Source organism: Poromitra crassiceps, assembly GCF_964638095.1.
Source record: "Poromitra crassiceps genome assembly, chromosome: 5".
NCBI lineage: Eukaryota > Metazoa > Chordata > Actinopteri > Beryciformes > Melamphaidae > Poromitra > Poromitra crassiceps.
Window position 1 is genome coordinate 39,869,200 of NC_139642.1, and position 27,305 is coordinate 39,896,504.

Sequence of the window (27,305 nt, forward strand, 5' to 3'; positions counted from 1 at the left end):
CCCCTACTTCCCACGGCCCTGGGCCTACCGCCTACTGTGGGCCTGTCTGGCGACTACCTGCACAGGTGTTGTTCAGCATGTAACTGATTGATTTAATCACAAAGGGAGAGCTTGGATGATTGATTGATTTTATCACAAAGGGAGAGCTTGGATAAGCGTGAACTGCAGAGCGGCCATTCAGGAGGCCTTTTTCACCTCAGCCATTTTGTGTCTAAAAGGCAGGAAGTAACACAGGCACAAGCAAAACATTAATGAGGGTCCCCGGAACACCTAAGTGGATTGGAAGTTGGAAACCCTCATTAATGTTTGCTTGCACCTGTGTTACTTCCTGCCTTTTAGACACAAAATGGCTGCTGGTGAAAAAGGCCCATGACAGGAGGAAGTGCTTGTATTATGCAACGATATAGGATTCAGCAGGATTCAGATAAAATATCAAACACTTTAGTTGGGTTAGGGTTAGTTAGGACTATCACATGTAGGCTATGGAGTTTAACCAAGTTTAACCACATTTCTTCTTAGACAAACCTGTGAGCGAGATCAATATAAATCCTCCTACAATCATATGAGGCATCAGCACCTGAACAGTAAGAGAAGATTGATTGATTTAACTCTAGATTCATTGAACCCTAGAACTCTAGATTTAGGACTGTGTTTCCCTTCAGGTCTGGGCAAGAGCAAGATGGACCTTCACATGGACCAGACGATGGGCTCCAGGCTGCTCTTCATTCTCACAAGGAACAGAAACGGAGGTCTGCATTAGTCAATCATTATTGAATGTATTATCACAGCAGCTGGAAAGTGGTTCAGATTCCTGTACTTTTCTGTTCAGTGGTGAGCATGCTGTACATTGTGTCATTACTATCAGAATTTACCCATGTTCATAATTCGAGGATCTCTAAGCTTTATCAGTCACTAGAGTTTTAGATGGGCAGGGTTTCATTGGAGGTTAGATGTTCCGGCTTCCAGTCAACCATGTAGCATCTGTTATATGACTGCTTTCAGTTTGAGCTGCCTGAATTGAATCAATTAAAATCATTAACTTATTAGTTTGAAAAAAGGAAGCACTGATGCTATCTGAAGTAATGATATTATACTGAGATGAAACTGAACATAATGAATAAAAAGTGACTTGGGTGACTTGGCCTTAAAGTCTCTAGAAACATGGCCTCAAAAAAAAAGAAAAAAAATATATATATATAATAACACAATAATATTACTAATATTACAGTAATTATCCTCACACATGAGTTTCAGACAAAATGTTAATAACTATATTATTATAGTATGGCTTTGCTGCTCATTCTATCCTCACCATATGATTCTCTCCAGCTTTAGTAGACTTGTATTTGGCCATATTGAATGTGTGTCATGTTTCAGAGGAGTCTCTTGTGTGTTTTTCCTGGCTTCAAATTCGAACATCTTGTCGGCGCTTGTGCCACCTCCTGCCCTTCGTCAGCGGTCGGTTAGACACGGCGACCACATTGGAGCTCACTGCCAAGTACATGAGCTACCTGAAGCAGACTCTGCCTCCAGACACTCTAAAGTAGGTCTCCTGAATGGATTTCCTTTTAATTGCAAAATTGCACGCAGAGCCCAACTTTTGATATGACAAGTTTTCATCACTCTCATCACTGTTGTTGTTTTTGCTGCAGGTTCATAAAGCAGTAGAGGAGAATATGAAGGACTCATGGAAAAAACAAGTAAATGATCAAAGAAACGGTATTGTATCTATATGAATGAATGAATGAATGAATGAATGAATGAATGAATGAATGAAATCTTTATTACCCCTCACAGGGAATTTGCTCTGCACAAAAGAGCCCAAAAAGAAAGTCAAACATAACAGGCACACAATACATAATACATCATAAAAAGCATTACTTTGCATGATCAATAAGGACATCAAGTGCAAGTTAAAAAGTGACAAATCAGACCAGGTGATTAAAACGTGTTAATGAGCTGAATGCTGCGTGGGACGAAGGATGTGATGTCTCTTTTAGTCCACATCCAGGACATACATTACAGTACCTTCACCCTGAAGGTAAAAGTGCATACTCAGTCTCAGACAATAGAGGGTGCAGTGGATCTGCTATGATCTTTTGGGCTAATTTCATGGTATACTGGTCTGACATGTAAGTGACACTGCACATTGGTTCCCCAGTTATCTTGCCACCCAGTTTAGCAACCCTGTCCAGTTTGTTGTTGTTTTGTTCAGTTAGTGCTCCCCCACAACACTGAAGGTCACTATACTCTGAATGCAGGTCTTATAAAACAGTATCAGCAACGTTCTGTCCACTTTAAAAGTTTCCTTAAAGAGCATGATGCAGGTGGGAGACCACATTGCATTAATACAGTATGTGGGACTGGTATTTAGAGCAATAGGATTGTCTTTTGTTTTTTGTTTCACACATAGCTGCATCTAGACTGGTTTTTGTAAAGCAGCTAGCGCCTGAAAACCTGCAAATCGAACATAACACTTGTGACATCACTCACGCACCCTGGGAGGGAGCTAAAGATGCTCTGGTTCACAGTGAAAACAGCTTAGCGCCAGGCCCGGGTCAGGGGTCTCAGCCTTACTGTACAGCAGCCTGGCTGGCTGGGTAAGTGATGTCACAAGTGTTATACACCCAGATGGCTTTTTATTGAGCATGGGGAGGGGAGGGGAGGGGAGGGGAGGGGAGGGGAGGGGAGGGGAGGGGAGGGGGGGCTCATAGGTCATGTTTTTTAACCTGCACCACGCTGGGAGATGTTGTTGAGAGATGTTGTTGAGCCTTTGTGAACCTGGCATTGGTTGTCAGTTTACTGTCAATAATAGTGCCCAGATAGTTGTACTCCTGTACCATTTCAATGGGTGGTATTCATGGTCACGGGGGACAGAGGAGGAGGGTTTCATCTCAAATCAAAGATATTTTCTTTAGTCTTTTTTGGTGCTTAAAATCAGTGAGTTATCTGAGTTATAGACTCACTGATGGAGTTCATTCTTAGGTTTTTATATGAAGTTCAGAGTATAATATTTCTTACCTCAGATATAGTGCTAATGAATTGCATTTATGTTTTTCATTCATCTGCGGACACTGAGGCTAAAGAGGAACATCTCACAGAGAGCAAAACCATAAATCAGTCGTCCGTCACAGTAACCAATCCTCTGGTGATGGACCACGCCTCTCCTCCAGTCGAAGTTCTGACCACAGTCCATGCCCCGCCGATACTGTTGGACAAATCGTCCGTCCCCCGGGGACAGATGCTGCCAGTGTGCCAGGATCAATTCTTAGCTGCCTCATTTCAGTCAGTGGAAAAGAACTGGATGAACCCATCATCCACCACCTTTACATCGGTGGTGATCAGCTAGACCTACATGTACCAGAGGCAGGACTGGACCCAACCTCAAGCTGTGTTGATCTATTGGATTTTTTATGTTATTCTTTCAGCCCAAGGACCCCTTGGTTGATAGAGAAACAGAGCAGGAACCCCCTACGATTTAAAATAAAATAAAATAAAATAAAATAAAATAAAATAAAATAAAATAAAATAAAATAAAATAAAATAAAATAAAATAAAATAGTGTTGCATTTTAAGTGTGGTCTATAATAACATTTATAATCCAGCGCACACCCGGATATCAGGATTGACACTTCTTTTTATTACTAGAGTACGTTAAAAAAAGGAAGAAACAAACAACGGGTTTCACATATTGCTTCATCAGATTCGCTTTGTAACTAATTTTTGTCAAAAGTAGCTTATTAATAGTAGCCTATTCATGCCTGGAGTTCACTCAAATTATTATTTTTTGTCTAAAATAAAAAAATAAAAATCACGAACTACTTGCGCTACTGGCTGCAGTACCTCTGCAGACCCTCTGTCTATATGGCATTTTGAGAGATAATGTCTTAGACTGTTTTCAATAATGAAGACTACTTCACTAGTCAATGATTGTTTATCCATCCCATTCACTAATCCATGGTTCCTTTCCATTCATCTCTCTCTCCCCTGCAGCAACGCCCTCAGGTTACATCAGCCATTCATAAATATGCACGCCCTCTTTATCCCTGTCCAATCAATGTCTCCCACGCTTTCCCTCTCTTCGGCCGTTGGCCAATCACCTAAATGAAGTTCTATTTAAGACTCTTGCAAGTCGTAACTCACCCTGTTTGTTCACCCATATAGCTGCTGTTCCTGAGTAGCTGCTGCTTCGCCCCTCCTCCTCCCCTGAACACCACCAACGTCATGACTCCAGTAGAACTCCCTATGGGGGTTCTCTATCCTATAAATCACTGACGTCCTCCTCTCGGCTCAGAGGAGCGTCATCATACCATGGAGTCATTCGCCAAATCTAAGTGTTGTTGTTTATCATTAAAGTTTATTGTACTTTCCTTCTAGTCTCTCATTATTGAAATGGATATCAGAGGGTAATACAGTTTTCTTTGTTGACATTGTGTCACATTGTCGAGGTGGAGCCCTATTGATTTTGTGATTTGGAAGTCTACAGTACATAGAGTAGCATCCATGCCATTAGTTTAATGGGTACAATCTGGTGCAAGGAGATGATGATCTTCTTGGTTATGGCTGACAGAGTAGTTAAAATGTATAGAGAATTCCTGATGACATAGCCTGACAGAGACCAGTTATGCACATGCATTTACCTCTGTTGTGTTGTTTTCTCCTGCTTTTAAAGGTAATCTACAAAAATACATATACAGTAACTACTCTTGTCTTGTTCTTTAAAAAGTTGATGGAATTTCCAGTTGCAAGACTTTCTTTTATTGTGATGTGTCATATGAGCACATCTTTATTAACCTCTGAATAGGCAATATTTCTGGTTCTGCATCTCTATAATTTCCTAGGCTGTCATAGTCAGGCCATACAAAGTCATATTAGTATTTTTTTTAAATAGCCAATCCATAAAGGGTAATAATAGGGTTAGGGGTGGTAGTCATGTCAGTGATTGGAGAACTGTTATTTGGTCAACCTTGTCATTCTTTTGTTCTTTCATACTAGCTGCCAAGAATTATTAATAATACACTTATGGAAAGCAGCAGCAGAGGCCGCCATTTGTTCAAATAAACATGTCACACTGTCACTGTAAATTAGTCTTGATAGTATGCTGGGATCAACCCAAGAATAAACTTTAATTTTCAGTCATTTTAATATGAACTTAATTTTAGTTCAGTGAAATTAAAATCAATGCTTCAAATTCATTTTTTCAGAATTTATTTCTAGATAAAAACGATTCCTCAAAGCTGATGGGAGTTTGTGATAATAAACATGTATATCTGTATTTGCACATCACACTATGACCACTAAGTGGAGGTATGAAGCTGATAGTTTCAAGATAAATGCATAATTGTGTTTAGCGTTAGCTACTCACTGCACTTGAAAAGTTGCTCTAGCAGACTACATGTGCTGTAGAGCTGCAGATGGGCAAGTTGTGCAGATGAAATCCATGCAATCCACACCTGTTCAAGAAGAATATGCCACTTCAAGTTTTATTTTGTGAAATTCCTTTTAATATTTCAGTTGTGAAAGTAATAGTCTACATACAGAAGTACATAAGCAAAATTACAATCATCTACTGAGAGTTTAAAGCTGGAGTTAAGACAAACCAGAACCACCTCACTCAAACACTTACAGTAAGATTAGCTGGCTTGGAAACCTTTTTTGTTTGCATCACATCTCAAAAAAATATATATACATGTGGTTAAATTACTTATCTATACAATCAATGTTAGTTTTTTTCCACACAATGTTAAAAGCTACAATTTTATATTAGCAAAAATGACAAAGTAGAACATATTTAAACACAATTGGAAATGTTGCATCTTGAAAATATATGTTGATACAACAGATATGTAAATGTTCCACAGGGCAGCACTGCAGATTGTAGCAGGTAGACATTACGTTTGAACAAAGCACTTTTGGAATCAGACTTGCTGTCAAAAGGGATCATCTCTTTGGTAACCCTCATCAATAATAATTACGTCTTTTGCCAGCTGCAGTGAGGGTTAAAAGAAAATGCAAAATAAGCTACAAATGCTCCAGCTTCATTTTTCTTTACAAAACATTTAACTTTTGCTTATAATTTGACAGCTACAGGCACAGAGAGCAGCAGTGAGTGATTTATTTTTGCCGTTAAATATAGGGCATCAGAGGATCTGGTCTATCTGAAATAATCATATCTTCAGATGGTGGTATATAGGTCAGTTTATAGGTCCTATCCCCCCCCCCCCCAAAAAAATCTTTCACAGTAGATGAATTGCACGTGCCCTAAAAGGGATAAAGAAAACCAAAACTTTGATAAATGATTTTTGAATAGTCCATTTTTCAGGGTCCAGTCAAAAACAGTGCTGGATCTTTCTTAATATAAAGACCATGGAGAAATTCTTCTTCTTCAATAACAAGGATACAAAATCACAGGTCAAACAATCAGTATACTAGACGAGTGATACTCAACCTGAATCTCTAGAGCCACAGCAAAAGGGTAGCTGTGGCTCTTTTAAATCCTACTTAAAATAAATAAATAAATAAAAATAAATAAAACAAAGGGAGGAAAGGGACTTTTTGTGGATTGCGGCTCTTGCAACAATTTTTTGTGTGTCAATGTGGCTCCTGAGTATGGAAAGGTTGCGTACCACTGCTATAAACAGTAATTTTATATGTGTATCAATAACCTAAGTGAACAGTAGATTCTGCTGCAGTTCCTCTACATCTAGGTTCATATTATGTACCAATCCTTGAAAAGATTAAAGTGCTTAAGAGCTGTATCATACTACATATAAGATATGCAAATAACAGAAGTCTTCTTGTAAATACAAAACATGTATTGTAAATAAAGCATATTAAATATAGATTTATTTGATATAAGAATACACGTATTTGTTAAGGCGCTGCTGACGGAGGGAGGGAAGGCACCACAGGCTACTTCTTAAATTTCTCCACTTGGTTCCCCTTTTCTGGTGGTTTTTCCTGAAGCTTGTGATCTTCCAAAATGGCCTGCGCCGTGTGCCTGCCGGTCCTTTTCACCACAGCTTTGAGCCCCAGGTTCTCGATATTGAAAGCGGTGACGCCCATGTTTATGGCGGAGTTGACGGCGTGGTCTGTGGCTTGGCCCACGGCCGCCCCATACCTTCATCAAGAGTTCAGATTGGGTGAGAGGGCAGAGCAAGAGATAAGAGACAGAGGAGGTTGGGACAGTTATCACGGAGGATTGGCGAAGATGACATACTGAATGTGAATTTCATTGCGAGGATCACACCCATGCAGTGTACAAGCTGAAATTAGGAATTTTCTGACTGCCAGAAATACTATAGATCTGTAATCAGCGCTTTTGCACACAGCAAATTAGAGCTATGTAGTTAATTGCATTGTGGGGGTAAGAAATGTACTCCTAATTGGAACATTTACTGTATCACAAATTCATTGGTTATGAGAAGGTTTTAAGTTCAGGCAGGACAGAAATATTGTGAGAAGCATTGGGAGAAATCTGTAAAAACAACACCAACATCTGTGTGGCAAGAAAGGGCAAGGAGGTGAATTATCACAGCAGAAATTACTCTACGGTGCAAGAGCCTAATCATCCCAACAAAGAGGGTAAGGTCATGCTATTGATCAGTAGTGTAAAGGGTTAAATAATACATGTCTTCTCGCTAGGCGGGTCTAAGATCTTTTGTAGACCTCTAAATCTGCAAAGTAAGTGGAAGAGGAAAATGTTAAGTGCATGTTTGTTTTTGCTTGTATAATGCAAATAAGCATTTGCAAGATACACAACAAAAACCTGTCTAGCAACTAGCAAGCAGTGTTTCATTAACTTTAAGCAAGTGACACATTGAGTTTAAAGAAAAAAACAACTTACTTATGTTTTACAGTGGTGACCGTCTCTGATGCGACACTTGTAGTTATGTTCTTTGCTGCTACTTCCAAGCCAGTCCACATGGTTGCAAAACCTGTGTATAAAAGAAAGTATCAAAAGTACAGCGCTTAAAGCATGTATGGCACATTTTAGTAATTTTCTTATAGCCAACTTGCGCTTAATATTATGAAATATGAAGAGAGTACCTTGCACTCCACTGGCAGCCACCACCATGGCTCCATCTATATTGGAGCGCCCATCCTTGTCCTTCTTCATAGATTCCGGGATCAGCTTTCCTCCATGTTTTTTCACATGTGGCGCCAACTCCCGACCCACACAGCCAGCAACAGCACACACCCCGTCCACTGCAGTGACACACAGCACTACTCAGTTAGACATGTACTGCCAGATATCCACTAAAAGTCATGAAAACAAGCAAACTGGGGAGGACTTGTTCACCTAGTATCTGGCTGACTTTGACAGCTCCTCCGGTGGCTTGCTTGGCCACATGGAGGCCTCTGGTGACGGTGGGGCTGACATGGGCGGGCTTGTCCTCTGGGGTCATGTGGTCCCTGAGTTTAGACGCCCCGTGATGAATGGCCTTGCCTGTGTACTCGGCTCCCTTCACCAGGCCCCAGCTGAGCCAGGACGCACCTGTGAGGACAACACAATGACACAATGACACAATGACAGTAACACCTTGGCTTTTTATTATGGCCTTGTAAATCCAGTCATTCTGATACTGACCAAATATTGCCTGGGTCCAGACCTTTGAATCCGCCCACTCCAACCAGTTGACTGCTTCTGGTCTGACATCGTGACATTTAAAACATGTTTGGTCCAAAGAGTTAACTTTTTTCTAATCTTCGGTTTTCTAATCTTACTGCAATTTGCAGTGTTGGATTTGGTGCAATTTGGACACGCAACTTTCAATATTAATCAACTTTGACCAAACAAGCGAGTAAAGGGCTGGGCAGTGAGCTACTGTGCTACTGTGCTACTGTATGTCTGTGCCTGGGTGCAGCGGGGGCTGTTTGTCTGCAGGCACCGTCACATCACAGCGGGGCGGGGCTTCAGGGCTCTGCCTGGCCAGGTGGTACGGGGGTGCACGCCCCCACTCGGTTGAACTGCCAGGGAATGACTAACGAGCACTAGGAGCACACACACTAGCCAATAGGAGTGTAGACACAAAAGAGTATGACAATATACTCGTTGCTCGGCTTGCACATCGATGCAGAATGTTACTGTATTGATATGGTATGCTGTGATGCAGGCAGTGTGCGGTCGAGAGCGAGCGAGACGCACCATCTGCTTGCTTAGCCAACAATGGACCGGAACATAAAGCCATACAGATTTTTAACTGATTGTTTATGAACTTTTAGAAATCAAATAGGCTATAGTTGGATAAGAGTCATATTGGTCTGCCCTGCAAAATAGAACCAACATATTTCCCACATTTGAGAAAATTGCCCTGGAAATGCTCCAAAATGAGCCTGAATCATACTTCACAAGTCACAAAACAAACAAACAAAAAAAGTTAATTTCCTACGCTGATGTGGGCTCACCTGTCAGGATGCCATGTGCCACCTTTTCACTCCACTCGGGCAGTTTCTCCTCCTCGGCTGTAGCTGGAGCGTTCTCCTCGGTCGGGGCGATGGGCACCCTCTGACTGAGATTAATGGTGTCTGCTGCTTCATCTGGGGTCTGATCATATGGGCAAATTAGGCACATTGGTTAGCTTAGCTAGTGTTAGATGCAGACAGACCGTGTGGGCTGATAAGATAAACAGCTTTTCAGTCAGAAATGGTCTTTGTAAGCACTTTCTGCGGGATGTACAGATCCCCATTCAGATGCTTGCCTCCAAGTAACCCCCTGATCACACAACCTCCTCATTATTGTGCTGCTCATTCAAATGCAACATTTGTTGGTCACAAAGAGAATGCTGTTGTTCGCCATTTTAAAATGTCTCTGGCCATCAGAAAACAGTCTCCCTTTGTGCTGAAATCCCATATTATTCAAAAATGTGTTAAGCCTAATTTGTTAATAGCACTTACAGCTCCTTTAATCCCAGATAGCAAAGCAATACAAAGTGCCTACTTGCTTACAGTCAGCGGGTGCTCCAGCGGGGCGTCCGGGCCTAGCGATGCAGGCATGTCCTCTGAAACCATCTACCCCAAACTCTCCAGTCTCCACCAAAGCTGTGATTTACTTTATTGACTAGCCTGGCAATAAGACCACATATATTAGAAAGGACCTTGTTTGGTATCCATTGGAGTCAGTGTCTCTACCTCCATCATGGCTGAAATTGGCACTTTGTGTCTTTGAGTCGGAGCTCGGACATACTGTTCTTCTAACTGCTGAGGATAAGAGCATTAGGACTCATTAATTCTTCCCACCTGCCTGTTTGAAATCCCTGCGATGCTGAGGCAGGGGTTACTCTGTCTGAGAGGCATGTCACTCATGCTGAGGCAGGGTTACTGTGAGAGGCATGTCATGCTGAGGCAGGGTTACTGTGAGAGGCATGTCATGCTGAGGCAGGGTTACTGTGAGAGGTATGTCATGCTGAGGCAGGGTTACTGTGAGAGGCATGTCATGCTGAGGCAGGGTTACTGTGAGAGGTATGTCATGCTGAGGCAGGGTTACTGTGAGAGGCATGTCATGCTGAGGCAGGGTTACTGTGAGAGGTATGTCATACTGAGGCAGGGTTACTCTGTCTGAGAGGCATGTCACTCATGCTGAGGCAGGAGTTACTGTGAGAGGCATGTCATGCTGAGGCAGGGTTACTGTGAGAGGCATGTCATGCTGAGGCAGGGTTACTGTGAGAGGCATGTCATACTGAGGCAGGGTTACTGTGAGAGGCATGTCATACTGAGGCAGGGTTACTGTGAGAGGCATGTCATACTGAGGCAGGGTTACTGTGAGAGGTATGTCATGCTGAGGCAGGGTTACTGTGAGAGGCATGTCATGCTGATGCAGGGTTACTGTGAGAGGCATGTCATGCTGAGGCAGGGTTACTGTGAGAGGCATGTCATGCTGAGGCAGGGTTACTGTGAGAGGCATGTCATGCTGATGCAGGGTTACTGTGAGAGGCATGTCATGCTGAGGCAGGGTTACTGTGAGAGGCATGTCATGCTGAGGCAGGGTTACTGTGAGAGGCATGTCATGCTGATGCAGGGTTACTGTGAGAGGCATGTCATGCTGAGGCAGGGTTACTGTGAGAGGCATGTCATGCTGAGGCAGGGTTACTGTGAGAGGCATGTCATGCTGATGCAGGGTTACTGTGAGAGGCATGCAGGCCCGCTCCAACCCATTACGCAGAGTACGCAGACTGCGTAGGGCATCACGTGCTCTTAAGGGCACGCCCCTCCACAACCAGGTGCCCTCGCTCTGCAATCTAGCGTACTCTACTTAAAATGCAGCTGGAGCAGCTGCTGTTATTTGGTCAGATGGTACGTGTACGCTGCAATGGGCATCAAAAGGCAGCAGGAGTCGGGGGCGGAAAAAAGAAAACAGAAGAAACTGCGGGCTGACTGTCAGGCATCGATTGCAGGTAGGTGAATTCTGGAAAATTCGCTTAAACCATGCTAGATGTTAGCCATTACATTAGCGTTAGCCAAGTTAGCCAGGCCAGCTATGTTAACAGACAACTTGCTAGCTAACATGCTGATAGCATTGCTGCTGCCTGACCGAGCAAAACCCCGACCGCGGGGGGCAGGGGTCGGTTGAATAGTTGCATTTTAATTTCAAAGGTCTGTGTGCAACCCGAGCCTACGTTAACTGTCTGTGATTAGTTTAGGGGGGAGGGACGGCTTTTACATGCGCCATGTTGCCATGTTGTGATGTGTGTGTGTGTGTGTGTGTGTGTGTGTGGGGGGCAGCTGGCTGGCTAGAAAAACATTTAACTCTGCATGCATAGCTAATTCATTTCCCCTGTATTTAAAAATTAATTCAGGCTCAATGCTGAAATTTGTGAGAGGAGCAGGAACTACACCAGAACACGAGGAAGCAGATCCTCCTGAGCAATCGTCAACCAGCACCAGCAGTTCAGGTATGTGTTTAGTTTAGTTTAGTTTATTAAAGGATCCCCATTAGAAGGACATGACTGCACCTCTAATCTTCCTGGGGTCCTGTGTGTCCTCTGGGTGTCTTGAAAAATATTCAACTCACATGCATGTACTAATTCATTTCCCCTGTATTTCAAACTTAATGCAGGGTCAATGCTGAAATATGTCCACCGAGGAGCAGGAAGTACACCAGAACACGAGGAAGAAGAGCCTCCTGTACGATCTTCAACCAGCATTTCAGGTGTGTGTGTGTCCTGAAGTTTGAGTGTCTTGAAAAACATTCAACTAGATGAATGACTGCAAGACTGTTTACAGTTTTCTGATGCTACAACTGACTGTGCATTAAATATTCAATGCTGCAGTACCACAATTTGTGATGTGCAATTTACTAACTGCAACTTATTGCACCTTACCAGTATGTCCTTTTATTATTAGGGTTAGGTGTGTGTCCCATGTGTAAATCCCATGTGTGTAACATGTTAAAAAGGCCTTGTTTCTCACATTAAACAACTGTGTGGAACTTGAAGCCTGCCTCTGCCTCCACCTTCTTCTCCTGCTCGCCATCCTAACACTATCATTCTGCATTCATACTGCTGTATATAGTATAGCTTTATGTACCTTACATGTGTTGTTGTCACTTCATATTTGATAGTACTTTTGATCAGGATTAAAATACAATGCACATATTTGGCACTTGATTTGATATACTTTTATTATACCATCATGTACTGTTATTGAAGATTGAGCTTTCACAAACTATAAATATACTGCATGAATAAGTATTCGGTTTTAAGATTTTGCGGGGGGGGGGGGGGGGGGGGCACCACAGAACAATTACGCTTAGGGCACCCAAATGGCCAGGATCGGCCCTGGAGGCATGTCATACTGAGGCAGGGTTACTGTGAGAGGTATGTCATGCTGAGGCAGGGTTACTGTGAGAGGCATGTCATGCTGAGGCAGGGTTACTGTGAGAGGCATGTCATACTGAGGCAGGGTTACTGTGAGAGGCATGTCATGCTGAGGCAGGGTTACTGTGAGAGGCATGTCATGCTGAGGCAGGGTTACTGTGAGAGGCATGTCATGCTGAGGCAGGGTTACTGTGAGAGGCATGTCATACTGAGGCAGGGTTACTGTGAGAGGCATGTCATGCTGAGGCAGGAGTTACTGTGAGAGGCATGTCATACTGAGGCAGGGTAACTGTGAGAGGCATGTCATACTGAGGCAGGGTTACTGTGAGAGGCATGTCATGCTGATGCAGGAGTTACTGTGAGAGGCATGTCATGCTGAGGCAGGGTTACTGTGAGAGGCATGTCATGCTGATGCAGGGTTACTGTGAGAGGCATGTCATACTGAGGCAGGGGTTACTGTGAGAGGCATGTCATGCTGAGGCAGGAGTTACTGTGAGAGGCATGTCATGCTGAGGCAGGGTTACTGTGAGGCATGTCATGCTGAGGCAGGGTTACTGTGAGAGGCATGTCATACTGAGGCAGGGTTACTGTGAGAGGCATGTCATGCTGAGGCAGGAGTTACTGTGAGAGGCATATCATACTGAGGCAGGGTTACTGTGAGAGGCATGTCATACTGAGGCAGGGTTACTGTGAGAGGCATGTCATACTGAGGCAGGGTTACTGTGAGAGGCATGTCATACTGAGGCAGGGTTACTGTGAGAGGCATGTCATACTGAGGCAGGGTAACTGTGAGAGGCATGTCATGCTGATGCAGGAGTTACTGTGAGAGGTATGTCATGCTGAGGCAGGGTTACTGTGAGAGGCATGTCATGCTGAGGCAGGGTTACTGTGAGAGGCATGTCATACTGAGGCAGGGTTACTGTGAGAGGCATGTCATGCTGAGGCAGGGTTACTGTGAGAGGCATGTCATGCTGAGGCAGCGTTACTGTGAGAGGCATGTCATACTGAGGCAGGGTTACTGTGAGAGGCATGTCATGCTGAGGCAGGAGTTACTGTGAGAGGCATGTCATACTGAGGCAGGGTTACTGTGAGAGGCATGTCATACTGAGGCAGGGTTACTGTGAGAGGCATGTCATGCTGATGCAGGAGTTACTGTGAGAGGCATGTCATGCTGAGGCAGGGTTACTGTGAGAGGCATGTCATGCTGATGCAGGGTTACTGTGAGAGGCATGTCATGCTGATGCAGGGTTACTGTGAGAGGCATGTCATGCTGAGGCAGGAGTTACTGTGAGAGGCATGTCATGCTGAGGCAGGGGTTACTGTGAGAGGCATGTCATGCTGAGGCAGGAGTTACTGTGAGAGGCATGTCATGCTGAGGCAGGGTTACTGTGAGGCATGTCATGCTGAGGCAGGGTTACTGTGAGAGGCATGTCATACTGAGGCAGGGTTACTGTGAGGCATGTCATGCTGAGGCAGGAGTTACTGTGAGAGGCATATCATACTGAGGCAGGGTTACTGTGAGAGGCATGTCATGCTGAGGCAGGAGTTACTGTGAGAGGCATATCATACTGAGGCAGGGTTACTGTGAGAGGCATGTCATACTGAGGCAGGGTTACTGTGAGAGGCATGTCATGCTGTGATTTTTTTTTGTAGGACAAGTGGAAGAGAAATGTACTTGCTCCAAAGGACAAGTTAAAAGTCCAGTGTTTCCCACAGACTTTATGTGGGTGGGCCACCCAGGTATATTAACAGCCACCCAAGTATATTTGGCGACCCGTTTTAGCATTTTGTATTCTGCTTCGTGAAACATGATGCCATTTTTTCGAGGGACAGAATTGTGTAGTCTACATTAACATTTGATGACTACAGTAGATATTGTAGCATTGCATTATGCTGTTGTCACAGCAGTGATTGCACGGCGCTCACCTGAACCCTGAGGTCTGTCATCTGGGAAAGCAGATCCTGGAACAGTTGTCTGTCTGCCATAGGCAGCTCAGAGGACAGAACCACTCCCACATAGTAGCCTGGAGCCGCAGCCATCATGTCAGGGAACATAAAAACCCCGGTGTTACACAGCAAGACCGGAGAGCCCGTGGCCATCAGAGGGTACACCCAGTCACACACCTGTTGGTAGGAAAAGTCATAGAAAATAAAATGTATACCTAGAAATATGTCATAATGACTTTATAGCTGCAACAATTATGTTTGTTATCAAATCATTTGATGTAAATTTGTAAATCAATTAGTCCAAATTAAAGAAAGGAAATGTCCGCACACAGTATAATGCTGTTGCCAAAACATTTGCATAACATTATGATTTTTTTTAATGCCCCTCACTTTTAGTTTCTGATTTCTGTGTGGTGCTGGACAGCTCCTTATATTGTAAAAATAAAAAGTGCTCTGAGAACTAGCAAATGTGGTATTTTTACTTGATAAATTATACTTGATTAATTTATTTTATCGCTAATCGATTTTATGTTCTCAACTTTTACACTCAAAGTGTCAACTTTAATCAACTAATTGATTAACTGACTAATAATTTCAGCAGTAATGAGTGGACAGATGACAAGTAAAGCAATGGCTAAATAGTTCCTGACTCAACCTTAAAGATTTTTTATTTCTAAAACATACTCTATGTAATATGTCCTACCATTCAGTGATGCATGATGATGGCTGCCTTTGCAGGGAAGTCACATGCATTAGAGGAGAGCTCTGCAGAGACGACTTGATAAGGTCGAGGGCCATTAACAGATCACCTTGAAAATGACTAGCCTGACATTTCTGATGACAGCTCTGGCTAATGCAACTACGGTAGGTGGATCTGATGGAAGCCAAACCAGAGGACCCTTTCTCTCCCTCTGACTGCTGAACATCTAACACAGTGATACTCAACCTGAGCATCTAGAGCCACATGTGGCTCCTTTATGGGTGGTTATGGCTCTTTTAAGTCCTATACTTACTAAAAAAAAAAAAAACTCCTCCTACGCTACTCCATGTTTCATTTTGTGCACACTTCCTTTTTATGTGTGTATTTTGTTTGGTGTTTTTTGTGTTTTCTTTCGGTCATACATGAATGCAGCTGGACACCTTTCCTTCATTTTGCAGATCTTTATACATTTTGAAAGTTTGGAAAATACTTGATTTTTGATGTCCTGTTTGAGTACAATGTAAGAAGATAAACGATGTATATGATGTATAACATGTGACATGTCCTGCATAACATGTATACACCCTGCTTCAAAAAAGAAATTAAATAGAAAAAGAAAAAAAATGTAAACAACAAAACTGTCAGCAGAATTAATCTCAGGTGTCGCACTCTGGTTGCAGGTGCGTGAGACAAGTGCAAAACTCTATCACAAAAAACTAGCTTAGCACAAACCTAAAATGGCTGAAGAGGAATATCGAACATTTAAAGCGGACTGAGAACTTGAGTTTTTCTTTGTGTCCATGGGTTCAGGAAAATGCATCTCTCTGCTTTGTGATGTCATTTCACAATCAAAAGGCCCAATTTGCAACAACATCACAAAAGCAGGTCCAGCACCGACTTTCCAAAAGGTGGAGAGCTGAAGAGCTGGTGAGCCTCAAACTGAACCAAACTGGTTTCAGAGAGGAAATGGGTGTTTTTGGATTGTGGCTCTTGCCAAAAGTATTTTTGTCAATGTGGGGGAAGGTTGAGTACCACTGATCTAACAGGTTTATGGGGCATGACGGTCTTGGAAATTTTAAGATAATTACTTGCATTGTGGATGTCAATCGTTGAGGTCACCGTCTGGCAACGGGGCAATCCTAGGTTTGTTTGGTACATGGGAAGTTTCCCAAGGAGGAATCAAATTTCAAACTCATGACATGATCCACTATTTTCAGTGGATTGACGGTTTAATTAACAGAGTAAAGACAGTGACTACCTCCAAAACACAAGTTTGCCGACTGCTGGGAAATGGGAAGACCACAAACTGACCTGGATAACTCATTGATTTAGTTCAAAAACAAGACCTAATGTGCTGAGCTTACATAGCCTTATATCATTCCTTATCAGTTGTTTTAGTTAGTGTTTACAGATCACCTCCACATCGACAAAGCATGCTAGTGGATCAAAGGCCTATTGGTTTGGACACTGCCTGAGGAGAAACCTCTGTGCAGGCTAATTTGCCTTGATGTCTTTTATAGACTTAAGGACATCAGGGGTTTGGAGAATAGAGACGCCCAATGTGCCTCTCAGACTAATCCTTGCTGACTGAAGAATCAGTGGTGTTATCTGTACCTGTTGTTCAAAGAGGAGTGCCAAGTTGGAACATTTTCATATCTATGGCAAGAGACAAAATCAGGCTTTCCAGGTGACACAGATGCAACATAATTTAATTACCTGAACTGCAACAATTTCAGAAACATTATTAGTTGACAGTTTTAACTTTTAGCCTTCATAAATGCCGTCACACAACCCTAGCTGCCAGCCTGCCCATTATGAATGCTGATTGGGTTTTTCCCAGGATGACATCATGGCCAGAAATCCCTAGGGATTAGGGGCAGTGAGTCAACGTCGCTCACGTGATCCAGTCCACAGGGCAATGATAGAGATGATTAACAAGCCTATCTCCTCCATCTGAAGACCCTGATGAGCCAAGCAAACATCTTACAAAATCAGGTTAAAGGGCACAGGAGAGATTGAGGAGCTCTGGTGACAGTGTAGTGGTGACATTCCTCTTATCACCGATTGCATCAGCTGGGCTATTAGATCCCTGTCTATGAGGGTGGCTTGTCTAGCCATTTCAAGCAATAAACTGCACCACAGGCTGTTTTAGTGCGTTGAAATACCATCATTCTGTTGCATTTTTAAAGCACCACCAGTTGTTCTCTTACCTGCAGAAATGCTGGTGGTCGGTTGGGCATCGCCTCCGAACCCTGGCGAGTAAACTTCACCAGGCGCAGGAAGCCTGGGTAAGAGGGAGCACTCACTTGTCCGTCAGGCGTGACAAAGAATATCTGCACCCCACGTGGGAGAAGCAGCAGCTCCTCTCCCTCTTCGCCCAAGCTCTGCGGGGTTTGTGAAGAGTTGGATGTTTGGCTGTAGAACTCATCGCCTACCAACGATAGCTCCCCTGCATCCGTTCCATAGGAGATAGACAGGTGGCCATCAGCTGCCTGCGCAGAGTACGCAGGAGGATGCTCGCTTACAACCGCAGGCTGTCTTGTAGGTGAAAGAGGTAGACCCGCACTGTCGAGGGCAGGCATGCCCCCTACAGCTCCTGCCGAGTGGCCATTAGTGAAAAGCGTTGGTGGAGCTGGTCTCCCTGGCTTCTCTTTGGTGGAGAGTTTGGGGTAGAGGGTTTCTGAGGACACACCTGCATCGCTAAGCCCGGATGTCCCACTGGAGGAAAACACAGGTCCAGATCCGAGGTCCGAGCTGGTCTCTAATATAGCTAGGCGAGTGGTGATGTTGTTGAGGGTCTCCTGCATCTTCTGCTGCATCTGTCTGGCTGACTGCCAGGAGCTGCCGACACACTCCCCTCCCTGTGACGGCACACTGACGGCCCTGAGAAGGTGCTGTCGCCCTTGTTTGTAATGCTCGAGGGCCTGTGCCTTGTCTCCAACTTCATCTGAACTCAGTGCCTTGTTGATGGAGTCAAAGGCCCGCTCATAGCCATCTTTGATCACTTGAAGTCTTGCATTGTCGAATGCATCTTGTTTGGCTTTCTCCATTCCTTCTACTGTAAAACAAAAGTTAGAATTAGCATTAAGTTATACTATGATGCCCGGTCTAAACAAGGACTGAACTTGTATAATAAACAGTGGTGTAGTGGTGCCTGGAGAAGCATGTATACTTAATTTATGATGCAATTGTTTTAAAGCGGCAATAAATGCCCTGTGTTATAAACAGTGGCATGTTATGACATCACTGATGACATCACAATCGCTCGAGGGACATCACTGATGACATCACAATTGCTTGAGTGACATCACTGATGACATAACAGATATTGATCGAGTGGCATCGCTGGTGACATCACAACGCTCGAGTGACAGCTTCATTCACAGCATCGTGAGCATGCGCAGTTGACTAGAAACCACCAAGACTAACAATTTAGCTAGATAACACTAGCTAGCAAGCGGCTAATGCAGGAAATGCAAAGGCATAATGACAGAGGAAAAAAGATTGGGAATATCAACATGTTCTTCAGACATAAAATGACTGAAAAGCTCTATGCGGCTAAGTTTCTATCACCCTTCAGTCTCCTTGCCCAAGTGGGTATGTTTCTTGTTAGGCTACTACCAAAAATAGCCTAATTAACGCTACAGCTTAACGGTAATAACTCAAAGTTAGTTAACAGTAGGTTACATAGTTAAGCTGGTTGACGGATGTTACTACCGGGGTAACGTTTGGTAATGTTTACCGCACCACCACTTACCGTAACGTTAGCCCAGTGAGTGAGTGTAAAAACTCCCCTGAACAGGTGAAACAACTAACGTTAGCTACCCCGGTATGTGGTCTTGTGAGCCAGCTAGGGATCGAGCTATCAAATGTCAGATGGCTCCGATCAGCAGTCCTCCTGTGTACGGAATGGAAACTCTTCTGTCGGTGTGTCACTGATTAGCCCTGTCTATCACGTGTTTTCAAGGCTTGACGAGTACCACGAGTGTCAAAGTAAAGTACTACTTTCGCCTTCTGTCGAAAAGAAGACTCTCTAGACTAGGTAAATAGGGCATGACGTCGTACGGTGTGCTGCAAGGGACAAACAAAAATAATCGACCAATCTGATCTGAAAGTTACAGTCGCCCTCCGCTGGTGTCTGTGCTCAAACACACCAGAGAGCTTTCGGAAAGGACTGTTTTCTCTGTTGGGATTTCTTTCCCCCAAATAAAATTATATTGAATACGTTAAAGGAACTGCTGATTTTGAACTAGCTTTGTATCATTGTAAAGTCAGTATATCGATCGATCGATCGATCGATAGATCTATCTATCTATCTATCGATCTATCGATCTATCCCCAACATAAATGGGAGCTCGGGCTCTGTCTGTCCCACTGTGATTGTCCCACTGTGACATCATCCGTGATGTCATAAATCCCACTGTGACATCGTCAGTGATGTCATAAATCCCACTGATGTCATCCATGATGTCATAAATCCCACTGTGACATCATCAGTGATGTCATAAATCCCACTGATGACATCATCAGTGATGTCATAAATCTGACATCATCAGTGATGATGTCAGATTCTCATTGGCCACACAGCAGCTGAGTTGTGGGCAAGGCTCGCCGGCGGAGGCATAAAAATGACTTTTCATAATATTCCCATTTTGTTCATTATGAATACCTTTGCATAGTTATTTGTCAATGACTGGGGATGTGTGGATGTGATGTCATGGCATGGATGCGAACAGCAGGGAGTGCTGCTCATAATGAATGGAAGACTCGCTTTATGTAGGCTCACAAGATATTTATTTGAGAGAAATGAGTTGTATCCAACATGTTGCCTGGGCTAGCAGTTTCCTATAGCCTAGCTCTGTCATCAATATGACACCAAAGATTAGTCTTGGCTCTCTGGTTCCTGAGGCCCAATTTTTTTATCTTGTTCAGATACTTATTGGACTGTTCTGAAATCATACTATGTACTATAATAGTCGTAGGCTACTGCTATAATAGGGTGGCGTTCCAGCAGGGCAACGAGCCACAATGAGTCAACTGAGCAGGCCCTATTTTAGTAAAGGTAAGGAAGGTGTAAGTAGGCAGACTCAAACTCCCAGTAAAACAAGATTTATTCTCTGTCCATTATAACAAAAGAAATGTCTCAAAAAACTCAAGAAATAAATAGCAGCAAAATGAAAGGTAACTCGCTTAATGCAGGATAATCTCAAACCAAGGCATGACTATGTACACAAGTCATCTACCTCATCATCCTCTAGCCTCCCCTCAAGGAGCAAAACCCAGCTTTGTAGGGTGTCCAATTCACACCTTGGTTGAGTTAAGCCCTGACAACACATAGCAAACAGTTTATTTCAACGGAAACGGGTGGCTTTAAACCCCCTTTCTATTCATGTTATGCAAGCATTGCACTTGCATCTACTGTACTATCTGGCTCCACTGTGCACGATGCCTCTTTAAACGGCAGGGTTTACAGTTTACAGATCCTCTCCCATTGGCTGTGCATCAAACAATTCATTTTTTTCAAACTGTTTTTATTGGTACAAAAATACAATACAGCAGTGCCGATATAGAACAGTGTGTACTGGTATTTTCTTTTTTCTTTATGCCCTTTGAAGACTTGTTAGACCAGATTAAAGTATTTCAAGCAACAATAGTACACATATTATGAAATAAATAGAAATTTACAAATCTTGCATAAACCCACCCCACCCACCCTCATCGAACTCAGGCCCAACAAACAAAGCATCAAACTATTCTATGATTGGCAGGCGGAGGGGACACAGTATTATCTCTGGAGTAGAGATCGAAGTAATATTCCACCCATCTCTCCATCTGCTGACCTTTGTCTGACCTTTTCTACCGATAAACAAATCCATTCAGTTTTTTGAGCCAGATAGTGGGGAGGATCCAAGTGGCGGCTTGGGACGACTTTTTTTTTTCCTTTATAGCCTATATATTGATTGATACTAGGGATTGATTCAGGCTCGCCGCTCTGCGGGCTCGCTTGCTCGGCCTCGCATGATCTGCAGCTCACATTCGCAGCTCGGCCACTGCGCGGCCTTGCCCGCAACTCGGCTGCTGTGTGGCCAATGAGACCAGCATCATGATGTCAGATTTATGACATCACTGATGATGTCATCAGTGGGATTTATGACATCACTGATGATGTCACAGTGGGATTTATGACATCACAGTGGGACAATGGGACAATCACAGTGGGACAGAGAAACAGAGAACAGACAGAGCCCTCCCATTTATATAGCCTACTGATGATTATGATGCAAATTAGTGTATGGCATCATCTGGTGACTTCTAGCGACTTTCGGAGCAGCCAATAGCTACTTTCCATGGAAGAGTTGCCAACACTGAACCCTTCAAAGGACTCAAGTCAAGTACGAGGTAATACGTATAAGTGCACTACTAGCAATGGATTCAGCTCATCAGTCTCTCAAGCTCACCAGTATCCTCAGTATCAAGTTTCAATATTTTCCTCCCAAAATGATCTTCAATTTCGTTGATGATATCCATGCTGTGTTGGCTGTCAACCATGTTGACGGCAAATCCTTTTTTGCCAAAACGCCCCGTGCGGCCAATCCGGTGGAGGTATGTTTCGTTGTCAGCTTTGCCCTCTCTGTCCACTGGAAGGTCAAAGTTGACCACAAGTGACACTTGCTCAACATCGATACCTCTGGAGCACACATTTGTGGTCACCAGCACCTTTTCCTTGCCATCCCTGAAGCGTTCGATAACCGTGGCTCTGTCCTCTACGACCATTTCCCCGCACAGCAGTGCCACCTGGTGGCCCTCTTGGCTCAGCTGTCCATGCAGCCAGTCAGCCATCCTGCGAGTATTGCAAAATATCATGACCTGTGCATTGCACAGGCCATACAGATTGCAGAGTGCTGTGAACTTGTCCTCCTTCTCCTCGCACACAACATAAAACTCCTTGATGTTGTCCAGAGTCTCCTCTTCACGCTTCAGCTTGATGATATTTGGGTCAGGAACCACCCTCTCTGCAAACCTCAACACAGACTCCTCAAAGGTTGCAGAGAACAGAAGCATCTGACACTCCTTTGGCAGATGTCTTTGGATGCGAATGCTCTGGTCCTGATGCCCCTGCTTGGCAATCATAACATCGGCCTCATCCAGCACAAAGACGGAGATCTTCTTGGGGTCGATAAACTTGTACTTGGTGCACCAGTCCAGGAGTGTGCCCGGTGTTCCAATAACAATCTGCTCCTGCAGCTTGATGCCTCGCTCCAATCTATTGCCCCGAATGGCATATGCCAATTTAACTTCAGGATAGAATTTCCCCATTTCCTCAATAACATGACCAATCTGCACAGCAAGCTCGTATGTGGGTGAAATACAAAGGCACTGAGTCCACTTGTTGTCTGGGTTCACATGGCTAAGCATGGCCAGTGAAAACGCAGCCGTTTTACCTGTGCCAGACTGCGACTGTGCGATCAGATTCTGACGTGGCTCTCTCAGCATCATGGGCAAAGCGTTCTCCTGGATTCTAGATGGTCTGTTGAAGCCCATGGCATACACACCCTGTAGCAGCTGAGGTTTCAGGTTCAGCTCTTCAAATGTCTTGATGGAGTACAGAGGAGATGTGGGGTCTCTCTGGAGAACCTCCACCTGGGTTCTGTTCTGCACTAGGGTCTGGCAGATCAGTTTATTCAACAGGGACTGCTCAGCCGGGTCCATGTCATCAGCATTTTGATTTATCTCCCCCTCTCCCATCTCATCACTTTGAACATCCATTTTGCTCCTCGATGTGCTGGAGGCTGGTACAGTCTACCGTTCCTACTTATAAGCCTCTGCAGGGAAGGATCTATGACATCACTGATGATATCACAATATTTATGCCATCATCATTGTCTGTCATAATCACTCATGATGCCACAATGTTATGCATAGACATTGTGATATCAGTAGACTAACTAAACAGTGATGTCACCTAATATGCATACATTGTGAAATCAGTGACTAAATCATCATCACTCACTGACGACATCATCACTGATGACATCACTCACTGAGGGACATGACTGACATCACAATTGCTCGGATGTCACCACTCACTGTCACTGATGTGTGTTGGACTTTTATTGTGAAGGGCTGTGTGTGAAGAGTGTATAATCTAATAAAGGAAGGGTGTTAGGAAATTATTTTTCCTGGAGGGCCACATGAGAAACCCAGATTATCGCTGGGGGCCAAGAAAATGTTGTGATGACATATGACCACTGATGATGTCACAATGTCTATGACAGCATTGATAATGTCACAATGTCTATGACATCATCAGTGAGATTGTGGTGTGATGTGTTGCGTGTGGCCATGGACGGTGCATAATAAACTTCACACATGGTATGTATCATGTTGCACATTCATGTGTTTACATTCTGTGTTTGTACTGTTCCTTAATTGATCTCCTCTGCTCCTCCTTACCTCAGGCTTGAACACCTGCAGACAGAGTCTGTGATGGTTTCCTGTGTTGTGAAGTGTTGTGTGGCTGACGTGACCTGAGGCTTTCTGTGCCCTGCACCAGGCGTCGGAGCTGGAGATGCCCATGGACGAGGGAGACGGAGTGGCGCTGATGGAGCCGGACTTCCCCGAAGACACGCTGCCAGACAAACCTGCTAACGTGGTCCAGGTAACAAACCTGCTAACGTGGTCCAGGTAACAAACCTGCTAACGTGGTCCAGGTAACAAACCTGCTAACGTGGTCCAGGTAACAAACCTGCTAACGTGGTCCAGGTAACACACCTGCTAACGTGGTCCAGGTAACACACCTGCTAATGTGGTCCAGGTAACACACCTGCTAACGTGGTCCAGGTAACACACCTGCTAACGTGGTCCAGGTAATGGCACCGGAAATATCTTTCATAACTAGATAGATGACAATTTGTGCCAATTTGACCACAAGTGAAACCACGTAGACTTCCCTCATGCATGTTTGCTGCTGTTCTGTGAAAAACGTGTAACTCCAAATCTTGGTGACTTTTCTGCTTTAACTCCAACTGGAGGATTCGACTCTCCTGTGGGTTGAGCGTTGTCTCGGTTCCTGACGAGTCGACATTTGTGTGAGAGACGGTTTTCTCTCTCTCTCTCTCTCTCTCTCTCTCTCTCTGTCTCTCTCTCTCTCTCTCTCTCTCTCTCTCTCTCTCTCTCTCTCTCTCTCTCTCTCTCTCTCTCTCTCTCAATTTTCAATTTCAAATAGCTTTATTGGCATGAAAAGACAGTGCTTATATTGCCAAAGCAAATACACATATTAACAGTACAACAATAAGGAAATTATAATAATAAATGAATGTACAGTCGAAGATGTATAATGTACAAACAGTCCAAATTTACAGTCAAAGATATATGTACATATAAACTTCCCCAAAAATGGGGCATTCTGACTTAAAATTTTTACAAACAGTAATTGTCAAATAGAAAATAAAAATAAAAATAAAATAAATAAGTAAAATAAATAAAATAAGAATAAGAGTAAAAATGAAATGAAATAAAATAAAATAAAATAAAATAAAATAAAATAAAATAAAATAAAATAAAATAAAAATAAAATGAGCTGGTGTGTTTCACTGGATGTCTCTGAGGTTGTGGCAGGAGGCCAGATATTTAGCTGCTAATATGCAGCAGTTTGGTTTTTCTCCTAATAGGTATTTAAGCTTGTCTCTTTCTGATTGTGTTTCGAATTCTTGGTATTTGTGTATAATTTTGGGGAAGAATGATGCTCTAATTTCTGCATATTTGTCACAGTGTAGTAGAAAGTGTGTCTCTGTTTCTACTGTGTTCTGTGTGCACCGTGAACATAGCCTGTCCTCCCTGGGTAGCCAGGCCTGTCTGTGGCGACCAGTCTCTAGGGCCAGGCTGTGTCCACTGACTCTGTACCTAGTCAATGTCTTTCTTAATTTGTCATCAGTCACGGTGGTCAGATATTCTGCCACCGTGTACTGTCTGTTTAGGGCCAAATAGCACTCCATTTTACTTTGAGTTTTTGTGGTGTCTTTCCAATGGGTGATGTATTTGTCTTTTTGTCTTGTTATAATTTGGTTGGGCCAGATTGTCTGTGGGGTGTCCTGAGGCTCTGTAGGGTTGGTTGAGGTTAGGGGACTGAGTCTCAGGACTAGTTGGCAGAGGGGACTCTTGTCTTTGTTCATCTCGTGGTGTTTTATGGCTTTGTGGTGGAAGGTTTGGGGGTCGCTTGTTTTTAGGTGATTATAGAATTTGATAGCTCTTTTTTCAATTTTTATTTGGAGGGGGTATTGGCCTAATTCTGCTCGACAGGCATTATTTGTGGTTTTCCTATGGAGGTGTAGTATACTTTTACAAAAGTCCAAATTAAGTGTTTCGATTGGATGTTTGTCCCAATTTGTAAAATGTTGGTATTTGCTCAGCGGTCCCCAAACTTCGCTGCCATATAGAGCAATGGGTTCTATGACTGATTTCAGAATCTTTAGCCAGGTTTTAATGGGAATGTCTATTTTAATGTTTCTTTTGATTGCATAGAATGCTCTTTTTGCCCTGTCTCTTAGGTCATTCACAGCCGTGATGAAACTACCCGTGGTGCTGATATTTAGGCCTAAATATGTGTAATTTTTTGTGTGTTGTAGTTCAACCGTGTCCAAATAGAATTTGTAAGTGTGATCATGATGTCCAGACCTTTTTTGGAATATCATTATGTTTGTTTTCTTTAGGTTCACTGTCAGGGCTGATAGATTTCTCTCCCCAATCTATGGTATTTTGATCAAACATTTCTCCATAGGCCCAGTTTGGACTCAACAGGAGGCGGATACTCCAGCATGGCGGCCCTGCATGCTGATATGAAAATATGCAATTACAGAGATGATCTTGTCATTTGTTAATTCAAATATATCTTTGATTCCTGAAGTACACTTGTAGGTCATCGGGTGAGCTGCTGAGGAACCTTTAAACTTAAAGATAAACGTCTCTCCTTCCTGCCAGGAGATATGGTGGCTTTGGGGATTAACCATTAGAAGGTTTAGTGCTGTTTATGGCCGGTCTGGGAAAACATTACACAGGATCTTCTTGGCCGACTGGTTAGTGGACGAGGTGGCCGAGTGGATAAAGCTGCACAAGGACGGTCATTTAGGATAGGGTCGGGGCAGAGGTCACAGAGATCGGCCATATAAGGACAGCACTGTGTATTTTGATGCTTTTACTATGTGTTGATTTTTCCCCCAGAAGAAAGGACAGGCTCAAAGGACAAGAGCAGAGCAGAGAAGAGGGCCACGGGTTAAAATAGGCTTTTTTGGGTCTCAGGGAAAATAGAGGTTCAATAGAATGTGAAATGGTAATAAAGAGATGATTGGATATCTGATATGAAATAAAGTTTAAAAGCATACATTAGGGGCTCTATTCTCCCACAGGCCATCGGCGCTATTACGGGCCTTAACCGCAAAAAAACGTGCCTTGCGCCTGTTTCGGCAAGATAGCAATAGGCTTTAGGCTGCCAAATGCGCTTTAGGCCGAATGGGCGTGGCGCAGTCCCAAAGTGGGCGTGTCGGCGCTAAATACCAGCCTAGTTATATCTTGGGAGCTGGCCTACATTTAGCGCTTTGCGCTTTTGAAAAGCAGGCCTATTCTCTGCCTTCACTGCTTCTTCTCTGTCACCCTTCTCTCTCTCTCTCTCTGAGTTCCCAGCATGCATTGTGTTTCTTCATTTCGCTACTAAATAGCCACCAAATGAGCCAAAATAGATATAAAAGGTAGTTCTAAATTAATGTGTAATGGTAACACAGCCTGCCATTGTCAACATTTCAATATTGGACCAAATAAAACTTCGAAATGAAAACACCACCCTATGTGAA

The 27,305-nt window shown here is 43.5% G+C and overlaps 1 protein-coding gene and 1 pseudogene across 3 annotated transcripts; both read right to left on the bottom strand.

Moving 5' to 3' along the window:
- Positions 1–6,190: 6,190 nt before the first annotated feature.
- On the bottom strand, positions 6,191–19,414 carry spartb (spartin b). 2 transcript variants are annotated; one of them, XM_083637780.1, is made up of 8 exons: positions 19,220–19,414; positions 17,673–18,520; positions 14,742–14,939; positions 9,409–9,547; positions 8,303–8,497; positions 8,050–8,208; positions 7,847–7,937; positions 6,191–7,120 (listed from the first exon to the last, which is right to left on the bottom strand). In XM_083637780.1, exons 2-8 carry the CDS (start codon positions 18,510–18,512, stop codon positions 6,913–6,915), a joined length of 1,830 nt encoding a protein of 609 aa, XP_083493906.1. In that variant the 5' UTR covers positions 18,513–18,520; positions 19,220–19,414; the 3' UTR covers positions 6,191–6,912. The 2 variants fall into 2 exon arrangements, with proteins under 2 accessions (XP_083493906.1, XP_083493907.1); XM_083637781.1 differs by lacking the exon at positions 6,191–7,120 and adding an exon at positions 7,484–7,676.
- Positions 19,415–21,894: 2,480 nt separating this feature from the next.
- On the bottom strand, positions 21,895–23,172 carry LOC310776474 (ATP-dependent RNA helicase DDX19B pseudogene; annotated as a pseudogene). Its single transcript has one exon. The product of its transcript is annotated as an ATP-dependent RNA helicase DDX19B pseudogene (transcript).
- Between the last annotated feature and the right edge of the window lie 4,133 nt (positions 23,173–27,305).

Bases quoted from the DNA above. Each gene is read 5' to 3' on its own strand.
- spartb (XM_083637780.1), bottom strand. From the start codon at position 18,512: ATGGAGAAAGCCAAACAAGATGCATTCGACAATGCAAGACTTCAAGTG. The intron at 9,548-14,741 runs GTGAGCGCCGTG...CCATATGATCAG, and splicing joins TGACAGACCTCAGGGTTCAG to ACCCCAGATGAAGCAGCAGA. The intron at 7,121-7,846 runs GTAAGTTGTTTT...CTCTTGATGAAG, and splicing joins GTCACCACTGTAAAACATAA to GTATGGGGCGGCCGTGGGCC.